Genomic DNA, 19,683 nt, shown 5'->3' with positions numbered 1-19,683 from the left:
GTGTGCTTTCTTTCTTAGATCACTATTCCAATGACTTCATTCAGCTCATATTTCAATGCATCCTGAAAACTGAAGGAGGTTAACATGTCCTTTTACGGGGTAATCAGGAGGATCAATTTCAATGTCTGGTTGAACTGCTCACATAAATTCCCAAAGACCAATATTCCCTAACTAAATGGTGTGTGCACAGCCCTTCCATGGGTCAGAGCTCACAGTCCAAATTTTCAATACCAAAATATAAACATCACCACAATACTCACTTTTAGCTTCTTGTTTAGTTTACAGCAGTATCTGTACACCATTGCCAAGTTCAGAGGTCCAAAATCTGCATAGAAACTGAGATTTAAGGGGAAAAAATGTAGTTAGTAAAAATGTAATTTTCAGTAACATCAATGCTTATTTTTATTTTCACTAAAAGTGCAATCAAATTTCAATTAGCTTCAGAAATATAGTCAATAATATTGTGATAAGTTTGCATGGTGACAGATGATTATTAGCCTTAGTGAGGTGACCACATTGTACAGTATATAAATGTTCAGTCACTATGTTATACACCGGAAACTAACATAAAATTGTATACCAAGTGTATTTAAATAAAAATATGTAGAAAAAATAATTAAACAAATAAAGATAAACCAACAACCACCAAAAAAATTATTCAGGATTAATACTGGGTTTTCCTATCGGGGAGAATTAATATAACTACACAACCTATAACAGTACTTACCTTCTTTTTGGCTATGCTACTTTGATATTTAAATTATTTTTATTCTACCTAGTCTATGATTACTTGAACATTAATTATAATCTTTAAATTACTCATCGATACATTTCTGAAGCACATTGTTGGTCCTCAAACTGTACATTTTACCATTTGTTTTATGTACTTCTTAACCTTCTAACTGTAGAAGCATGCCATCAGATTAAGATTGAGGATTATGATTGGTAGATGTTGTAGGAAGTTGTTAAAGAAAGCCTCCAACCAATTTTGGAAGACATTTCTTTGTTCTCTTCATTCTAATGCCTGTTTTTTGTAATGTCTCCAAAAACATCAAAAGAGATGGGATTTGGTCCTAAGGTCACATTAAAGAAACATCATTTGTTTGAAAAATATTAAAGAATACAAATAATAATAAAACATTTTTTTCAATTATCTTCAGGAATAAGGGTCAGTATATAACTGATTGATAGTAAACCAAATAACTAATGGTTTCATCCTACTAATGACCTCCAATTACTATAACCAGCCTCTTAACATTGGAGAGTTTTCAGTTCCACCTTCTCTTATCTCTCCTTGCCAGGACCTTAAGTAAAAGATTAAAAAACAGCCAATGAAAGAACCAACATGAACATAACACGTATATGGCCTATACTTCCTGATTTTATTTATTTATCACCTATTTCATCATAAAGCTCGTGTACTCTGGGTTGCAATTCCAACTATCCCACTCATACATTACTCTCAGTTCTCTAGTATCTTAAATCCAGTGGTCTTTGTTTCATTCCCCTTGGACTTTCTCTATCACATGACACACTCACTGGCTTGTCTCCGTCTCTCCACCCGCTGACACCTCCAGAATACAGTCATCAGTCTGCAGATCATCATCCACTGCCTTGAATTGAACTGATAACCCTACGGAAAACAGATGGCTCCTAACTTGAGACCCAGCATCAATCTTTTCCATCTTCAACTACCTGATGGACCTCACATCCATAGGTCTTTCCATTATCTAGAACTCAGAATGTCTAAAACTCAACCCATCTTCCCTTCAAATCAGCCCACCACACTAAAAACATTTTGCTTCTCCTCGTCACTCAGACATAAAACTCTGAATCACAGTAGGGCAACAAATAAATATTAATTCAATTTTCATATATAAAATAAGCTACTACTCTAAGTTCTCCCTCCTTTTGCCATTCCTACTTTAGCAACAAAAGTCCAGATCCTCTTCATCTTACATCTTTACTATTTAAATTTGCTCTCTCCCTTGCCCAATCATCCTATAGTCCACCCTTAGAAAACAATGCCTTTCTCTCAAGTTCCCAGAACTTACCATCAAGCCCCTCTTTTTGCCCACTACACATACTGTCACATACTATGAATTATCTTCTTAAGTGTAGCTCCTACCTGCCCAAATGCAGTGTAAGCCTCTCACTTAGGGACTGTATCTCATACCTTATATGCTTAGAAGACTGTCCTGCTCATAATATAAAACTTCAACAAATAAGTCTTCTTTATTAATATTTTGATGCTCAATTTCAATTTAAACTAGACCATATATTTACCAAATATCAAGTTCCAAAAAAAAACAAAACCCAAAAAACTTTTATTTTGAGGGAACCATTTGATTTCATTTTTCTGCTACCCAAATTACACAATCATAGTTAACATCATTACACTACATCAAATCTGCCAATAGCCACTTGCCTTACATAAATAAAGAAGATTAAACTTGTACGTTTTATTTGCAGTAGGCAAGTTGGTAATATTTGGGAACTCATATTGCAGGTAACACCAAAAATTAGCTGTTCTTGCCCACTGACTTCATGAAAGTAAGAACACAGAGCTGAAAAAAGAAAAAAGGAACCTTGCAATAATTTGAAATAAAATGTTCTTGATTTATTTCTAAAGTTAAACAAAATGCCCATGAAGCCAAATGAACTATGCCTGTAATACCAAATTACTGACCAGTCCACGACCTGTCAACAAGAATCCACTCAAAAGAACCAAAATGAAATTTACAAATAAGCACCTACTGGCAATGGATTAAGGCAGCCTTGTGTCTATTACAGAGATTTCCTCGTCCTTGGGTTTTCAGAAGCAATGTGCTTGACTAATATACCTTGTTTTTTCCTACTTAACCATAAATATTGACAAATAGAATTTTAAGGTTAATCTGGCATTTTCAGTTCTCGTTATTTCAGCTTTTCAAACTCACTTTGAACAAATTTCAGGAAAGCAGAAAGAATTCAGTTCATCTAAACAGCTTCATACTATTACAAGCCCACTTCAATTACAAACTCAAAGCTGTACGGTTTCGAACAACATAGTCAGCTTAGCCATGTGTAATTTTGGAAGCAACATGGTTAACAAACACAGCTATTTCACCAAATACCAGGAAATAAATTGGTATACTCCCAAAAAACAGGAAAAAATAAATCAAATACAGACCTCGTCCTTATGTTGATCTGCACACTCCATCCAACGTGGTAGCCACTAGCCACATGTGGCTATTTAAATTTAAATGAATTAAAGTTCAATAAATTAAAAATTCAGTTCTCCCATCATACTAGCCCATTTCAAGTTTTTGAGAGCTACGTGTGGCTCATGGCTACCAACCCAACTGGACAATCCAAATATAGAACATTCCCGTCACTGCAGAAAATGTTCTGCGCTGATGGACAATGATCAAGATGAAAAGATGAGATAGGAACAAAAATAACTATAAAATACTAGAGAAATTGCCAAGTACCATGAGTGAGGTAGAGATAAAATGTTTGAAGACAATGTTCTTCCCTTCAGGGCCCACATACTTCCCAACAGTGAGATTAGGCCCTGGTAATTCTTATCGCCTTCGGTTCAAGGGGGTCATATTTCCAATTAGCCAGTTTGGGAACTAGAACAGAAGGACAGATAGAAAAACAGAAAAAGATCTAGTCTCCATCCTCCTTTAATATCCCTCAAAGAAACAGGTTGTTCTAAGAGCATCAGATAGCTACTGTGAGGAGGGTAACACCTCTGTCTTGGCCACAACACCAGGTTAAAGGTAGTTGAATAACAAGTGATCTTAACCCAAAGGGTTTCCCACCTCACAATATCTTGAAACTCAATGATTAGCTTTCATATTTAACAAAAGGAGGTGTGGGCTTCAAGGCACACTAAAAAATTCAATCAAAATCTTTGCACAGCCAAGAGCAATTTAGAACAGATGTTCAAATGTCAGAATTGCCACAGACAAATATAAAGTCAATAAATTTTATCTTCAGGTCATTTTATATATCCTTTCCTACAGTATGTACAGCTCTAAAAATATATATGTATTTATAAGAATATAGTTTTATATAACTACATTGTTTTCTAACTAGCTAAATACATTTCTGAAAATGTCAAAACCATTGGGGAAAAAATAGTCATGGTTGCTCAGGTCCTGCTGGGTTATCACTAACTTTGTGCATAATAAAGTGCTATGAATAAAGAAGACAACTTCCAATAACATGCTTCTATGCGAGAATCTTCCTAGACAGATGGGGAGGGAAATGGAAATACATTTATAAGGCATACCGTTAGCTAGAGAGAAATAATAAAATACAAAAATCAATTAATACCAATTGACATAAGTCAAATGTGGTAGGAAGTATAAAATATGTACTTGGGCAACTTGGAACCAAAACAGGAGAATGAAAGAACTGGACTCAGGGTAGAAGAGGAAAAATGGAAGGTCATCAATCTGGGGACAGTGAGAAGGGGAGGAGAAATGGCAGAGATAAGCGAAAAGAAATAACAAAGAAACCTGAGGGCTAAGTGGGCTCCTAACCCTGAAGTTAACTACACTGGACAGTGTCTTCTCCATGCTGGCAATTCCAAGGATGAGCCACAGCCAAGCAAGGGCCCCCACTTTTTCTTGGGTAAAGGGGAAAAGGGGGATCTGGTCTCTTTTGGGCAGGAAAGCCATAGATATTATTTTATTGTTTCAGAGTTCCCTCTGCTTTCCCTCCAGATGAATAAGTGAATAAACAAGTGAATGAATCTCCCTTACCAATTTGTAAATTTCTTCTTGTAAGGTTGGCAAATTATTGATCAATCACTAGAATGAAACTCATGAATTACTAAGTGAAAAATCAGTCAATTTGTCTTTTAATTCAATAAGTATAAATATCCAAAATCAAATTCTATAGGAAAGAAATTAAAAGAATTAGAGCTTTGCAACTGGGGAAGGGAGGAAAGAGAAGAGGGGTCATCTCCTTCTGGGGAAGACAAATAAATGGAAACCCAAGGATGAGAACAAACGTTTACCCAGGTCATCCACTACCCACAGGGTCACCCGCTACCCACAGTGCTGGTCCTACAGATTTGAAGGGAAATAGAAGTTGGGCCTAAGGGCCTTTTTCTTACACCCAGCATGTCTAGCTCTTCACACAAGATTTATGAAGTTTATGATGTCCCATTATTTTGTGTTCGGTTTTTCAAGCACACTCTAATTTAAGTGGGTCCATTCCCAGAGGAATCATTGCATAAACCATTGTTGTACTTTATTTTACATATCAAAAGTTTCACCTGAAAATTTTCAACTCCTCAGCAAAAAGATAAGCTACATTCCAAGCAATATTCATTCATTCAACAAAATTGTGACCACAAATTTCAAAAAGGCCTGTGTTGCTCAGCAAACACCAATCTAAGATCAAAGTACAGTCCAAGTTTTTGCTCAAGCTCTTAACACATAACAAACCACAGTCACATTGATGTTGACTTCCTAGGGAAGAGAGACTGCTCATCTAAGAAGCTCCCCAGTCCCACACCAGTCACATAGAATCTGATGGAAAACTAAAACCCACTGGGACCCAACTCAATCACTCAATGTGCTTGGACTGGTGTCTTAGCCTTTCTGGGATTAGATGTCCTTATCTATCAAATAAAGCTGCTGAACTCGATGGCTTCTAAAGGTCTTTCCTGATATATTGTATTATATTATATTATATTATATTATATTATATTATATTATATTATATCATGTCATGTCATCTCTACATATCATATCATATTTCTGGCCATTATATATATTACAGACTATTATATATTATAACATATACTATAGATTACTACATATATAATCATATGCAATTATATATATATATATCTCATATTATAGAGTCTAGAGAGTCTATGACTCTAGTTATCCATATTGGACAACCCATCCAACAGTTCAAATGTTTCTCAAGGGCTACTCGCCCTATTTGAAGCATTCTGTCCTCTCAAGGTGTTGGGTCTGGTTATAGAAGGCATTTCCCTCAGAGTATCTCTTAGGCAACGAGGAAGAACCTCACAGCTTTCTCCCTGAAATTCACTATGCTTCCTGCTCAGCTGGAGGACAAACAGACGAGAAAGCAGCTTTGTAAGGCAGGGCGTGCTTAATATTATTACTATTTACTTACCTACATAAAGTTTGACACTTGTTGAGATCACAAAGGAAGGAGAGAATCCCCATATCAACTCTCACTCCTGTCCTTTGGTACATTATTTAGGTTTCGGGGACAGTCCAGGTACATAACACCAGGAGTATGAGGAACACCTTCTCCACTCAGTGCTGTGGATGACAAAGGGGTTCTACAGAAAATAACCTCACATAAACTCCTAACTTGGCAGGTTATGGTGGGTAGTCATGCCCAGGCATATAACTTTTTAGTAAAAGGTTTATCTTTGCCTTAGGAAATACCTGTCCATTGTTTTTGTGCATCTAGTTTAACACACCTTTGAAATAAACCGTGACCACCCTCAAGAGGGCACATAATCCAATCCCTACCTTGCTTTCTCCCACCCTCATGTAATCTTCCTTAGTTCCCTCCTTAACTTCAAAGCATAAAAAAAAAACTGCGAAACTGTCGTTATCCAGAGAATGTGACATCTTGCTTCCCAGCAATTGTCATCAGTTTGGCTCAAATAAATTGTTACAAAAATTTTCTACAGGTTTAGATATTTCTTAACCTGGGGCAAGCAGCAGGGCCACATAAGGCTTCAGCTGCTACTTCTGTAAAATGGGTTAGGGTTGCCACTTTGCCTTAAAAGCCGAACAACAGACCAGATGGTACCAAGGAACCTTCCAGCATCAGGGTCTGTACTAATTCTGTGACTTCTCTTTTTGAAGCAAGTCAATTCATAACAACCCCTTTCGAGACTCAGATTAAAGAAAACAAAAGGAGACTTCAGGAATGTACTGATAAGATTAAAATCCACTCCCACAGAAATGTTCTCAAGCAGTGTAAATTAACCCCTTTTTTCAATGGCAGGTGCTGAAGGCAAGAGGCTATGCAGCATACACATGGCTTTGGCAGAAAACAAATGATGACCGATCCCCTGTATGTAAAAGACCAGCCTTCCTCACATTTCGTAAAGCAACTGAGGCCCTGAAAAGGAAAATAATTACCCTAAAACCCGGCGATGATCACATTACCTGTCTTAAGCTCTTGGAATTAAAACCAAAACCCTAAAATTTACCTGTGAGACCCAGGGTGGTAAAGCCCCTACTTTCCTCTTTTTGGGGACTCATTTTGCATCATTCCTGTTTTTTTACTAGTAAGCTCCAGCCAAGCAATTTCTTTTAGTTCTTGTCTCCGGCCTTTTGCACCTTACCCTCCCTGGCCTAGGTAATATATACTTATTGTTTAGGTCTCAGCTCTATAAGGGAATTCTTGCATGATCCCGCTCCCCCCCAACCCTACCTCTGCTACTGCGGCCCTGCAGGCCAGACTCCTGGTGTTAGGTGCTTCCAAAGAATTATAGGTCTTTCCTTCGGAGCACTTACAAATAATCCTATGTCTGAATATTTCATTAATATCCTCCCTACAACCTACTAGACTGTAAGCTCCAGAAGAACCGGGCTGGGCTAAAATTTGCTCACTATTATATCCCTAACACCTGCCACAGAGACGAATGAGTAAATGACTGAAGGGAATGTTGAGACTGCAAAAATACTGCCTCTTCCACTGAATCCTTCTAAACTATACACCAAGTTAAACGTGGGGAGAGATCTCAGATATCACATTATACTAGCTTAGCATACAAAATAAGACTAAATAGACAAAATTGGCAAGAATGACCTAAGAAGGAAGAGACAGTAAGGGAAAGGGGAACAGTAACATCGTCCACCTCTAATACCCGGAAAGGCTAGGAGCAGCCCATACCCACCGTCAGTCCTGCATCTTTATTACTGGCTTGTTCCAAATGTGGCCTGCTCCAGAAATAACTCCAATCTAAAAAGACTTACCCCAACTATGCATCACCCTAAATCCTTTTCTCTTCATAGGAAACCCTCAATTCTGAGAGTTTTGCAGAGTTAAAATCACCCTAAACCTTTACTTTTGGGGTTTCTAGAGCTGTCAGCAATCTGCTATAGGGCACGTGGAACAAAACACAACATCTGACTCTAGTGAAGGGTCTGGCTGAACAGGAAAGGCACCGTATTACCAGCCCACCACTCACAGCTTCCTAGAAGAGATCTTTGTAAATTGTTTCCTTTATCTCACCCTTAGAAAAAAAATAAATGTTTTGAAGATTTCAGATTAATTCAGCTGCAGAGACTCCATGATTTGACCACCAGGACTAATGAAAATGCTTTATTAATTCCACATTCTCTTAAAAGGAAGGGAAATATATTGAATAAGAAATCAGTTATACAAGGAGCCCCAGTTCAGAAATCTCAATCGGGAATATAAGGGAGAATTACAAGTAAGCCATAAAACCAAGTCATATTGTTTCTTCTAATGCTTGCCATGAAACCCATGCCCTTTAGCTATGTTTATAAGAGAGTCTCAGTCTCACTCAGAATATACTTAGTCTTATTTTGTACCAAAGGCTAACGAAACGTGATGTCTGGTTTCTATGCCCATAGTATATCAGACTCATCAGACAGATCGTAGGGAGGAGGCAACTATCAGTGGCTGCTACATTGACAGTAATGTCAAAAGCTAACCTGACAGTAAGCGGCACCTACAAAGTCATAGTACAGTAATACACCTACTCATAGTACAGTAGTCCCCCTTGTCTGCAGGGGATACGTTCCAAGATGCCCCGTGGATGCCTGAAACCATGAGTAGTACCGAACCCTATGTATGCTGTTTTTCCCTATATGCACATACCTAGGACAAAGTTTAATTTATAAATTAGGCACAGTAAGACATTAACAACAATTATAACAACATACTGTAATAAAAGTTTTATGAATGGCTTTGGGAACATTATTCAGCAAAATAAGGGTTACTAGAACACAAGCACTATGATACTGTGACAGTCGACCTGAAAACTGAAATGGCTACTAAGTGACTAATGGACAGGTAGCGTATACAGCCTGGATACACTGGGCAAAGGGATGATTCTCGTCCCTGTCAGGACAGAACAGGATGGCACTAGATTTCATCATTCTACACAGAATAGTGAGAAATTTAAAACTTATCAATTATTTATTTCTGGAATTTTCCATTTAATATTTTTGGACCATAGTTCACCACAGGTAACTGAAATCAAGGAAAGCAAAACCGCAGAAAAGGGGGACTACTGTAGTTAGTCATCAATGAAAACTGACAATAAAATAAAACCATTAAAAGATATAAGATGCTTAGCAAACTGTGTGCTACATAAGCAGAGGGTCTTTTATTCCTCAGGAGCCCCTAAAACTATCCTTAATTACAGTGAAACTATACAACCACTGTATTCATAATAATAGTCTGAGTATCACAGAAAAAAAGCTAATCAGTAACTTCTTTAAGAAGGTAGAAATATAGATTTATTTTCAAAAGGTTTCCATAAATTATAAAACTTTGATATTTGATTTTGAAGTTTTTAATATTTGAATATTTGAAATACACTTTAATATTTCAAGATATGATTTTCCAAATCTTTGTGGAAGGTGCCTCACTAAAATGCCACACTCCCAGACAAAACTGGGTAAATTTATGACTGGAATATACACATCAAGGAGAGAAGAATTAAACCATCTTTTCTGGTTCTCAAAAGAAAATTAAATTTTATAGCAAAAGAACAAGTCCAAACTAGGAAATTCTTATTTATCAATAGGATCTGAACATCTTTAAGTCCAAAATATTAAATTAATAAATAAATGCAACATTTTATTTAAAAACTATAGCTCACACAAACTATTTTCTATAAAGAAGTCACTGTCAATTGCAAATAATTCTGATCATTTACCAGATGTTTCCAAGTTGTTGAGGACTGGAAATATTATATCCATTCAATAAACAGAGCAATATTTTGTATGGTTCTTTGGTGGTCCTAGAAATATTTAGTTGATTGGTAAAGTCAATTTTTTTTAGGTAAATTGAAACTAAAGCTTAAAAAGTTCTTTTAAAGAAACCATGAATTCCACACTTAAGTGTAGAAAGGACAACTCAAATCAGTGAGCCAGAAAGGAACTTGAGATCAGCCTTCCGATGCATCTCTCTTCCAACACACCTCTTTAGATTTTAAACAAGTAAATATCTAAATATCCAGGACAGGCATTGTGTATTTTCTGCTTAAAGATCACACAAGACAAAGATCCTCTTTTACTTTTATTATAGACGCACCTTTTTAATTTGTCTCCCCACACCCAAAATAAAACAAAGCAACAAAAAGGTAGCTCCTCCTGCTGATTTACATACATGGCCTACTTTAAAGTGTCACTTTCTCCCGATCACCTAAACCAGAAATCTTGAACTTACCTTCAGTTCCTCCCCCCACTATCTCATCTGGTCAGTCCCAAATACAGTTAATCCGCACTTTCTAGCCCCTCCAACATCTGACATTTCTGTTCCAACTACTACAACCCTAATCTAATCCTGCCACAGGCTAACAGAACAGACCTCACCTCCCATCCATGGGGGTATTGTCGTAAAGCACAGCTCTGAGCAGTCCCTCTGTCATTCATAAACCTGCAGAGCTGAGATCCAAAAGCTTCCCACAACACAGTCCACTACATTGCCAATCTGACCTGTGACCTTTCTGCATTCAAATATTTCTCCTCACCTAACAGTATCTAGCGATTCCCAAACACTGAAATCTCTTCTTTTTTTCTATCCTCATTCTTCACTCACTCACTCAGCTAAAATTTCCCGAGCACCACCTAGCTCTCTGCCAGGCTCTGTACTGGGTTGTAGGGACACAATGGAAAGCAAAAACAGGTAGTACTTGTCCTCACAGAGATCATAAAACATACTCTTTGCTCTTACACACCCTTCGAAAGCTAGTTCAAACATCACTCCATGAAGTCTTTATCACCCTGGGCAGTAAGTGATAATCTCTCCTTTTCTTGGATTCTTAATACATACATTTGCAGTGTTTGTCATCTGCTGCCCTGCATTGTATGTGTTTTCACTTCCTTCTTTCTGTATTTGTGTGTCCCCACAGCATTAGCACAGTGCCCTGTACCAAAATCTATCCCATCTTAATGTTAGTTTCTTCTATAGCAGTTTTCAACCACTTTAAGTTTTAAGTTATGCTTTTTTCACTTCCCATAAAAATGTATTGTCTTTTTCTTTCTTTCCTTAATCACCAAGGTATACTAAGTTGTGGCTAAGTAAGTCATTTACTTTTGGCTTTGGAATGTGTTTATGAACTCACAAATGAGAACATCTGATGTCTTAGGAACTTACTTCAAACAAAATAAGCCGCCCTGTGGTGACTTGGCGCAGAGCTTGGCCTGTGGACAGCTCCCCTGCTGGACTCCCCTCAGCCCATTGGTCCCTCTCTCAGGCTGCCTGATTAAGACTCGCCCTCTTTTAACTGAGTCCCTAGCACCTCGGTTAAATTTTGCACTTTCACCAGGCTTATCTCTAGCACACTGAAAGAATTGAATAACAATTTGTCCTTATGAAGATGAGTGACCAACTACCCACAGTGAATGCCTAGGAGGTCAAAACAGCAAGTATTTAAATAAATCAAGATCTAGAAAGTAAAATTTGACTCTAGTGGGTCACACATTTAAGAATTGACTGGTGAATGTATACAGTTATGTCTATTTCCTCATCATGTATATTATGTAGCACTGTTGGTTATATGCACAAGTATACACTTAACACAAGCACACACCTAAAACTCAGGTGTTCAAAACAGAGCATGAAAAAAAAGTGGTCGGGAAAAATACTGGGTTATTTTTGCAAGGTTAGAATGGAAGAAGGGGTAAGAAAGTATAAACCTATCATATTTTAAAATCTAAAGAATTTTCTGAGTTTTTAGGTGAATTCTATAGAAAAACCATTAAATGTTAAGTTACACTAGTTAAGTAGCAAGAACATTTCACCAGACAACCTGCAAAAGCAGTTTTCATAGGCTTATAAAACTGGGCTTCTTTTGTTTTCATCTATCTCCTGTTAATTCATCTATCTCCTGTTAATATATAATGATAATTAACTCAATTAATTTCCTCTTGCTCTCTTTTTTTTTTTTGGCAGTCCACTGAAAGGAGAAAAAGTAAAATTACACCCACAAAAGTGGAATTGTGGGGAAGAGAAACATTTTAATTACCACCACACATTCAAAACAAAACATTTTAATTACCACCTGGACATAAAGTCTGTGCACACACTGTCAGTGGCACATTTCTTATCAAAGCCATCACTACCCAAGTTAGAGGGACCAAGAGCATCAGGGAGAGGCAGGGATGGTTATCCACCTCTCCACCCTTCTTCACCCCACCCCAAGCAGGCTCAGGACAACTGGGAACTTGCTAGCAGCATAAGAGCATGAACTCCAGGGCCCACTGCCTGTGGGTTGAATCCAGGTTCAGCAACTTACTAGGCCCAATGACTTTAGGCACTATTTACTCTCTCAAGCCCTCAGTTTCCTCAACTGTAAAGTGGTGATAATAATAGCACCTAACTCCTAGAGTTGTTCTGCAGATTAACTGAGTTAATGTGTGTAAAGCACATAGAATGCTGCCTGGCACAGGATTATAAATGTTAGTTGTTATTTTTATTCCCATGATGAAATTTGTCTCTGAATTCAACCAGATCTCTTCTGTCTATACCATAACAATTTATAATGAGAGCTGAGGTAACAAATGACGACCCTAAGGCTCTATAAGAGCATATATATGTGTACATGTGCTTAAGTGGCATTCACCTTTCCATTAAATTAACCTACTTGCTACATATTAAATTTGAAATAAAAAATGAAAAGATTTCTTCTCACTTTCATCTAACCTAAATACTCCATTCCCACAGATATAATATTTCCAGGCAAGAGAAGTTTTTCTGTATTTCAACGATGCCCTACGTTCACATTTTAACTCAAACCTATGGTACAGACTACATAAAAGAAACCATTCTTCTATAAATTATCCAAAAGTTCCCAGTGGCATTCATATCAGGCTGCTTTAATACAGTTTAAATGAAAACTGAATGTTGTAAATTATTTAAATCTTCAAGTTAGCTAATTAGTCCTCATTAGTGGCTGCTCATTCTTCCACGTTAAAACATTTGGTAAAATTCTTCAAATCACTACAGAAACCGCTCAATATTCAGTCTCTAGAGTATGTCCATGAAGTCTTCTCTCCTGCACTTTCAGTACCCTTCCTTTGCAAACACAAGAAATGAAAATGAACAAGACTGAAAATGAAGACCCTCTACACTACGCTTCACAGCAAACTGGCTTTCTGGGCATTAATAACCCTACACCATCGTCACCATTAGGAGGGGCATACAAAGGTTATAACAACTGTCATATTTGATTTTGCTAACTTTTGAGCCAAAAAAACTTGAGCCAAGTTTCTAAAAGTAAGCCTGTATTTGGATTACGGGGCCCAATTCCAAAACTAAGTTGTGCATTATTTATAGCTTAATCAAAGACAGATAAATCTGTGAAAGGCTCCCTTTTTATGGGCTATTTTTGTCCCACAAGTGTGTTAGCCTATACTCAGATTTTAATTCTGATCTATGAAATCATAACCCAAAGACAAACGTATGCTTTCTTATCAACCACATTTTACTAAGACTGCTCAGGCCTTTCTGCTAACATTAAGTTCTGTTTGTAAATCAAGCAGAAAATTCAGACTTTCATTTCTAATAAACAGCATTACCTCATGAGGCCACTTCGTTAACTTTTCTCCACTGGCTTCTCAGAAGGTTGCCTCTTGAATCATGGAGCGCTATCGCCCTTTTGTAACTAAATAAAAATCTGCACAAAGTACAGCTGTATCCAGAATACCCACAGCCTAATATTTAGAGCCTACTTCTTGATTCAAAAATAATAGTTGCATTTCCAAGGTAATAATTTAGCCAGAAAGGCAGCATTCATTCATTTATACATTTTGCAAATAAGTATACAGAAACAGGGCTGAACAAGGCCCTGTGTGACCATATACATTAATATATTCCTTTCCTTAGACATGTACATTATGATGTGACAGTCAAGACTGTTCTCGCCACAAGCCATCCTCCATAGATAGGAGCCACGTTACTACATGTCTTTCTAAGGGCTTTGCAGTCTCTCTCATAAACTTCTAAAAAGTGGAGCTGATGAGATGGATTCCACTGCTCTGTCCCTCTCCACTGTCCTCTCTCTCCTCCAGTGTTTGTCCACCTCTTGGGCTGCTTATTCCCACCTTGCTCCCTTTCTCCTTTCACCTTGGCCCCGCCTATGAAAAACAGACCTTGATGTCTTCACTTTCTCCCCAGACATCCCATCATTCTCACAGCATTATCAACTCTTTGGGGAAAACTTGCAAACTTAAGAACTTAAAATATATGTGATATCCCTTAAATTCCTTAAGTTCAAGCTAACCAACATGGAATGTCTCATCTCCCCACTAAAGCCAGTTTTTCTGCCCTACTGCCTGTTTCAGTTAATGGCTCCAGGAGGCTCACCGTGACCCGAGCTGTCTTAAGGAGTTCTTTGACTCCTCTTTTCCCTCAGCAACCCCCAACCCACCCACCTGATCTGTTACCAAGTCACATGGATTCAGATCTCTTCTTTCCACTACCATTACTGTCAATCCTAATCTAGGCACTTATTTCTTGCCCTTAAACATTCTAGAATTTTTCTAAGTAGGCTTCTACCTCCTGTCTAATCATCTTACATGATGCTATCATATTAATTTTTGAGAAAGGATATATGTACTCCAAAACCAGAGGGCTTGGTTTCATATTCCAGCTTGGCTACTTCTCACTTCTGTGACTTTGGGCAAGTTACCTAACCTCTCTGTGCCGTCCTCTCATCATTTGCACACTAAGGATGATCAGAGTACCTGCTTCATAGGACTGTTGTGAAAATAAAATGAATTAATAGTTGTGGAGCTCCTAGAATAGCATCTGGCATGCATTTAAATGTTTGCCATTACTTGCAGTTGGCACAGACTAGTCATTCCATGGTCTGCCCCAAAGCTTTCAAGAAAGTCCCATGGCATTCTAAGGACACCGTGGTCCCTTGCCCTGGCATTCAATCTGTCCTCAACTGACCTTTCAGCTTCAGACTGCCCATCCTCCTATGGTCTGTAGGCTACCTGGAGGACAGAGCCCTCCTCTTTATCCTTGCTCTTCTCATTTCTGGGATCTTTCTTCTCACATCTCTGCCTGATAAGACTCTGTCTCGCCTTCAAGCCAACTTGAACTCGTCCATGAAGCTTTTTCTGAACTCCTCACTTAGATGTGTTCCCACCCGCCTATGAATTCCTCCTAGCACAGGGGTCATGTTTCTCTTACAGCAGTTATCTTTTCAGTGCCTCTAATTCCGGTCATGTCATTCTCCCTCGAGCCTTAGAGCTCCTTGAAGGTAATATGTGTATTCATCATCATTGTATTCTCCGTAGCATCTAGCCCCCTGTAATATTTTGGGGTAACAAGAAAGATGGATTTGTGGGTGATCAGAACCATAGCCACTTCTGTGGTATGGTAGCTGGGCAAGTCCAAACGAAATGCTCTGCCCATACTGGAGCCCTCATCATAGTTTCAAGTGATATCAAAACTCACAATATAGGTTGGATGGTCTCTCCGGCAAGTCTTTCTTCACAAGACACCAGAAACACAGTAGAATAAATCTAAGAGGAAAGTGACTTGTAGCCCCATCCTAAATGCCAACATCAAAGTCACACCAAAAATGTTCCTTATCTATCAATACTAGAATCCAAAAACCATTGAGCACTGTGTTTAATTGGCTAAATGTAATTTCCTGCTAGATCTACCATCGCGCAATCCCAACAAAAGCAATTCAGACTGGAGCTTGTTCAGAAACACACGAACAACCTCTGGTACATCAGTCACTGCAGAATTGAACATAATGGCACATACAGCCCCTACCCTCAGACTCATGAGAGGTCCCCAAACCCTAAACTCACCAAAAGAAAGCCACAACAATGCACATCCCCAACAATAGAATGAACACTCAATAAATACCGCAGGCAGTGACATCATCCAGGTACGTGAGGTCAGGGAACCGGCCACACTTTACTCCATTCAGTCTAGGAGAGCTGTAACCTGACACCGGGGTAGAGACCTCTTTGCTACAGGAACTCTGGGCATTCATGAGCAGCAGCAAAGGGCTCTTTCATTCCCACTTTCATTTTAGCCATTCAAGAAGCACCCTGCTCCCAGCTCCCCTAAGAAATGTCCTGAAGACATCGGATTCAAGAATCCCTATGATGAAGTGACAGCTAAAGACTGTTTTCCCTCAAATGAAACATATGGTCTTGAAGGTTGAGAATTCTCTCACTCTTGGAATGAATGCCTGGTGGTACCTACAAATCCTTAGGCAGAACTGCCCAAATCTCATTTAACAGGTCAAGTGCTAAGAAATTTACTAGAGTGGCTATGGCTCATGTAATTATGTTCATTTAATTGCAGATTAGGTAAGACTACAAGAAAGTAAAATTAAATGTTTAAGTTAGAATATATTAAACTCTGTAACACTAGCTCTTTTAATAAAAGGACATAATCAGCCTTCTTATTCCTTATTTGTTGCTTTTATTAAACAGAGATTTATCTCTAATTAAACTTTTACTATTCTTAACATATTAAGATATCTTTTTCCTGTAAACTAATGATCCTTCACAGAAAAGAGTTCCACACTCTTATCTTATACTCTCAAATCCTAATCCCACAGAAGCAAAGTAACCAAAGAGAGTAAATCAGCACTCCTATACCATTCCTCAAAAGCAAAGGAAATAACACTGTGAAGTTTGGAGCACCAAAAAAAATAACTCAGGATTTTTTCATACAGGTAAAATCTTACTCATAGATAGGATTTAAATACAGCTATATCCAGCTAAATGTGTCCCACTTTCCAAAACAAGAGCTACACAAACAAAAAACATCCTGAGAGACAACAAAAGACTTGTGAACTGTAAAGCTGAAGCACCTGTAATACACACACTGCCCTGGACTCCGTGGGTGCTCCATAAACACTCAGTGACTGATTCATAGGCCATTAGAGTCTGGCAAGGGCGTTGTGTTGTCTCCAGGGTCCTGCTCTGGGAGTGTTAGGAATCCAGTTTCAGTCTGTTATGGTGGTAAGAACTAATATAGATAGAGGTCTAAAAGGACTGAGGTGTTGACAGGTTCATATTATGTTAACTTTCCCTGTATCTTTCCCCAAGCATCTGAGCCTTAAAAAATTGGTAGTTACTTGCACCATTGGGGGAAAGTGAATAAAACTGCCATAAAGGTGCATAGTGTTTCCTCACCAAAGAGCGAACAAGCTAAATGGTTGAGAAAAAAACAAAATAGAAACTTACTTTTCATAGACCAGCTCCTCATCGATGGAGAAATAGTGGGTATTTACTGTGCTTTTTGGTCTATTCCTTAAAGTAGCAAAATATAACCGATCTGAAAGACAAGTTTAAAAGATGGGAAAAAAAACATATGAGAAGTAGGGAAGCTGGGGGTAAGGGTGGTGATAATACTTAAAAGATCAAAATAACAACTGCTACCCATTATTTAAAGAGCCATTAACACGAATTCTTCAGAAACCTGATCTCTTTCAGAAGAGACCCCAGAGCACAAGTTAGAGAGGCAAGAAGAGGACCTGACTGAGGGACTCGGTGGGGGGCATAGCTCCCACATCTCCCTTGTTTCTAACCAGCCGGAGCTGATAGAAGCTGAGGGTAGCCGTAGAACTGGAGATGCAAGTTGGTTCAGAAATCTCCAGCCCTCAGCTGTTGCGGAAGAGAAATAGAGAGGCGAGCCTTCCCCTGCAGCTCCAGAGACCTCGAGAAAAGGCAGGGAGGAGAGACAGCAGGGTATGATTGGGGGATGTCCTGAAAACTGAGGCCAGCAAGTGAGTATAAGATAAAGGGGACCTAAAAGATCACCCCGAGCAGAGTCCCCACGAGCTTCTGCGTGCAGAAGCGCGACAGAAGCCGGTGGTGTCCCAAGACCGGTGGGGAGGCCATCCAAGGGAGCTGCAGAGGGAAGGAGGGACGCAAGAAAGACAAGAGAAGCCGGAAGCAGGGGGTCCTCGGGGAGAGGATAGTAGTAAGAGGGGCTGAGAGCGCGCGCAGCGGCTGCAGGACACTGGGGTTCCCGGGAGAAACCGGGGGCAGTGGCTGGGACGTAGGGGCGAGAAGTGAAGTGTTGGGGGCGAAGGAGGGTTGGAGGAGGCGGGGCAGCTGCTCCTCACCTTTCATGAACTCGCAAGCCCCGATTAGTTCCCCTGACTCCGCTGCCATCTTAAGCGAGATACGCACGGGGGAGGGTGGGTCGTGGCCAGCTGAGGTCACCCGCCCCCGGGGACTTCCCCACTGCCCAGGAGCTGGGGAGCTTGCAGTCCAGAACACGAGCTGGACAGCGAGAGGCAGCAGGCGCCGAAGGCGGAGGCGGCTGGGGGGTCAGAGCGCCGGGCGCCCCGGGGACATTCCGTGGGGAACTCGAGCCCGCTCCGCGCGGGGCGCACACGCCCCGGGCTGTGGCCGCTCGGGTTCCGACCCGGCTGTTGCTGGTGCTCCGCCGCCTGGGAAACGCAGACCAGCTCTCACGGCCGGGCACAGTCTTCTCCCGGCTCCCAAAGTGATCATGGAGGAGCAGACGTCTGGCCCCAATCGCGCCCGTGGCTACTCGTGCGGCAGCAGGCAGGACTCTGGTGCCCGCCGGCTGGCAGCAGCTGCTCGGGCTCCTCCTTCGCCACCTCCTTTCAGCAGCAACTCTTCCTCCTCCTCCTCCCCTTGGGCCCGCCCCCAGACCTTTCTCCCCGCCCTCCCTCAGCCCCCTCCACTTTCACGGCTCCGCGGCCATCCCTTAAAGGGACAGCCCCTCTCCTTTCTCAGTGCGGCCCGCACCCGTTACCAGGCGCCGCGCGGGTCGCCAAGAGCCGGTTGCTAAGGCTTTGTTGCGGTCCACCAATTGCGGTACAGAAAGCGGGGCCCTCGGGCCGAAAAAGCCGGGCGGGGCCTCCAGACAAACTTATGAATGAAATGGTGGCGTGGGGAATGGATCGCCTGCAGGGCGCTGCGGCCACTTCCAAGGATGTGCTGGCGTCCCTTCCTTTTCTGCACCCACTCCAGATTTTTCATCTCTGCCTCCTATTCTCTCGCTCGCGCCCCACGCACCCACGTTCTTCTAACCTCTTGCATACACGCACACACACACACACTCTTAAGGACCTCAGCTCTTGGTGCCTTGCCCTACCTCTAGCTAATCTTTCAAACAACCCCCATCCCCACCTCTGATGCATCCCTTTTATAAAAAATAAAATGAAAAATAAAGCGCTACCTCCTAGTTCAAAAGAACTCGTACTGTTTCCCTCTATACATACTGGACTCTGATATAACTTGTGCTTTGTTCTCAGGGGGCAAAACGTTCCCATCCGGTTTCCCACGTACGATCATTTGGGCCGCCACTGGGCGTAAAAATCATCACAAACGCCTAACCTTTATATTGCTCTGGTCCAGCGGGGGCTGGGGAGATGGGGCGAGGGGGTTGGGAGGGAAGACGAGGCCACCCGGGGGGAGGGAAGGGAAGAGAGGAGGCAAGAAGAGGTGCAGAGGAGACAGC

At 40.4% G+C, this 19,683-nt stretch overlaps 1 protein-coding gene across 2 annotated transcripts in view; it reads right to left on the bottom strand.

Annotated features, from left to right (window-relative positions):
• Positions 1 to 18,837, bottom strand: part of CDC14A (cell division cycle 14A) — a 147,186-nt gene extending 128,349 nt beyond the window's left edge. For both annotated transcript variants that reach the window (XM_033093974.1, XM_033093973.1), the window contains exons 1-3: positions 18,314 to 18,837; positions 17,430 to 17,520; positions 261 to 336 (exon numbers count right to left, since the gene is read on the bottom strand). In XM_033093974.1, coding sequence (XP_032949865.1) covers positions 261 to 336; positions 17,430 to 17,520; positions 18,314 to 18,362 — 216 coding nt within the window. In that variant the 5' untranslated portion in view covers positions 18,363 to 18,837. The remainder of the gene's footprint in view (positions 1 to 260; positions 337 to 17,429; positions 17,521 to 18,313) is intronic.
• Between the last annotated feature and the right edge of the window lie 846 nt (positions 18,838 to 19,683).

The sequence above is a fragment of the Rhinolophus ferrumequinum genome, chromosome 22, assembly GCF_004115265.2.
Source record: "Rhinolophus ferrumequinum isolate MPI-CBG mRhiFer1 chromosome 22, mRhiFer1_v1.p, whole genome shotgun sequence".
NCBI lineage: Eukaryota > Metazoa > Chordata > Mammalia > Chiroptera > Rhinolophidae > Rhinolophus > Rhinolophus ferrumequinum.
The sequence above is the reverse complement of the archived record's forward strand: the minus strand, read 5'-3'. Positions and strand labels throughout refer to the sequence as shown.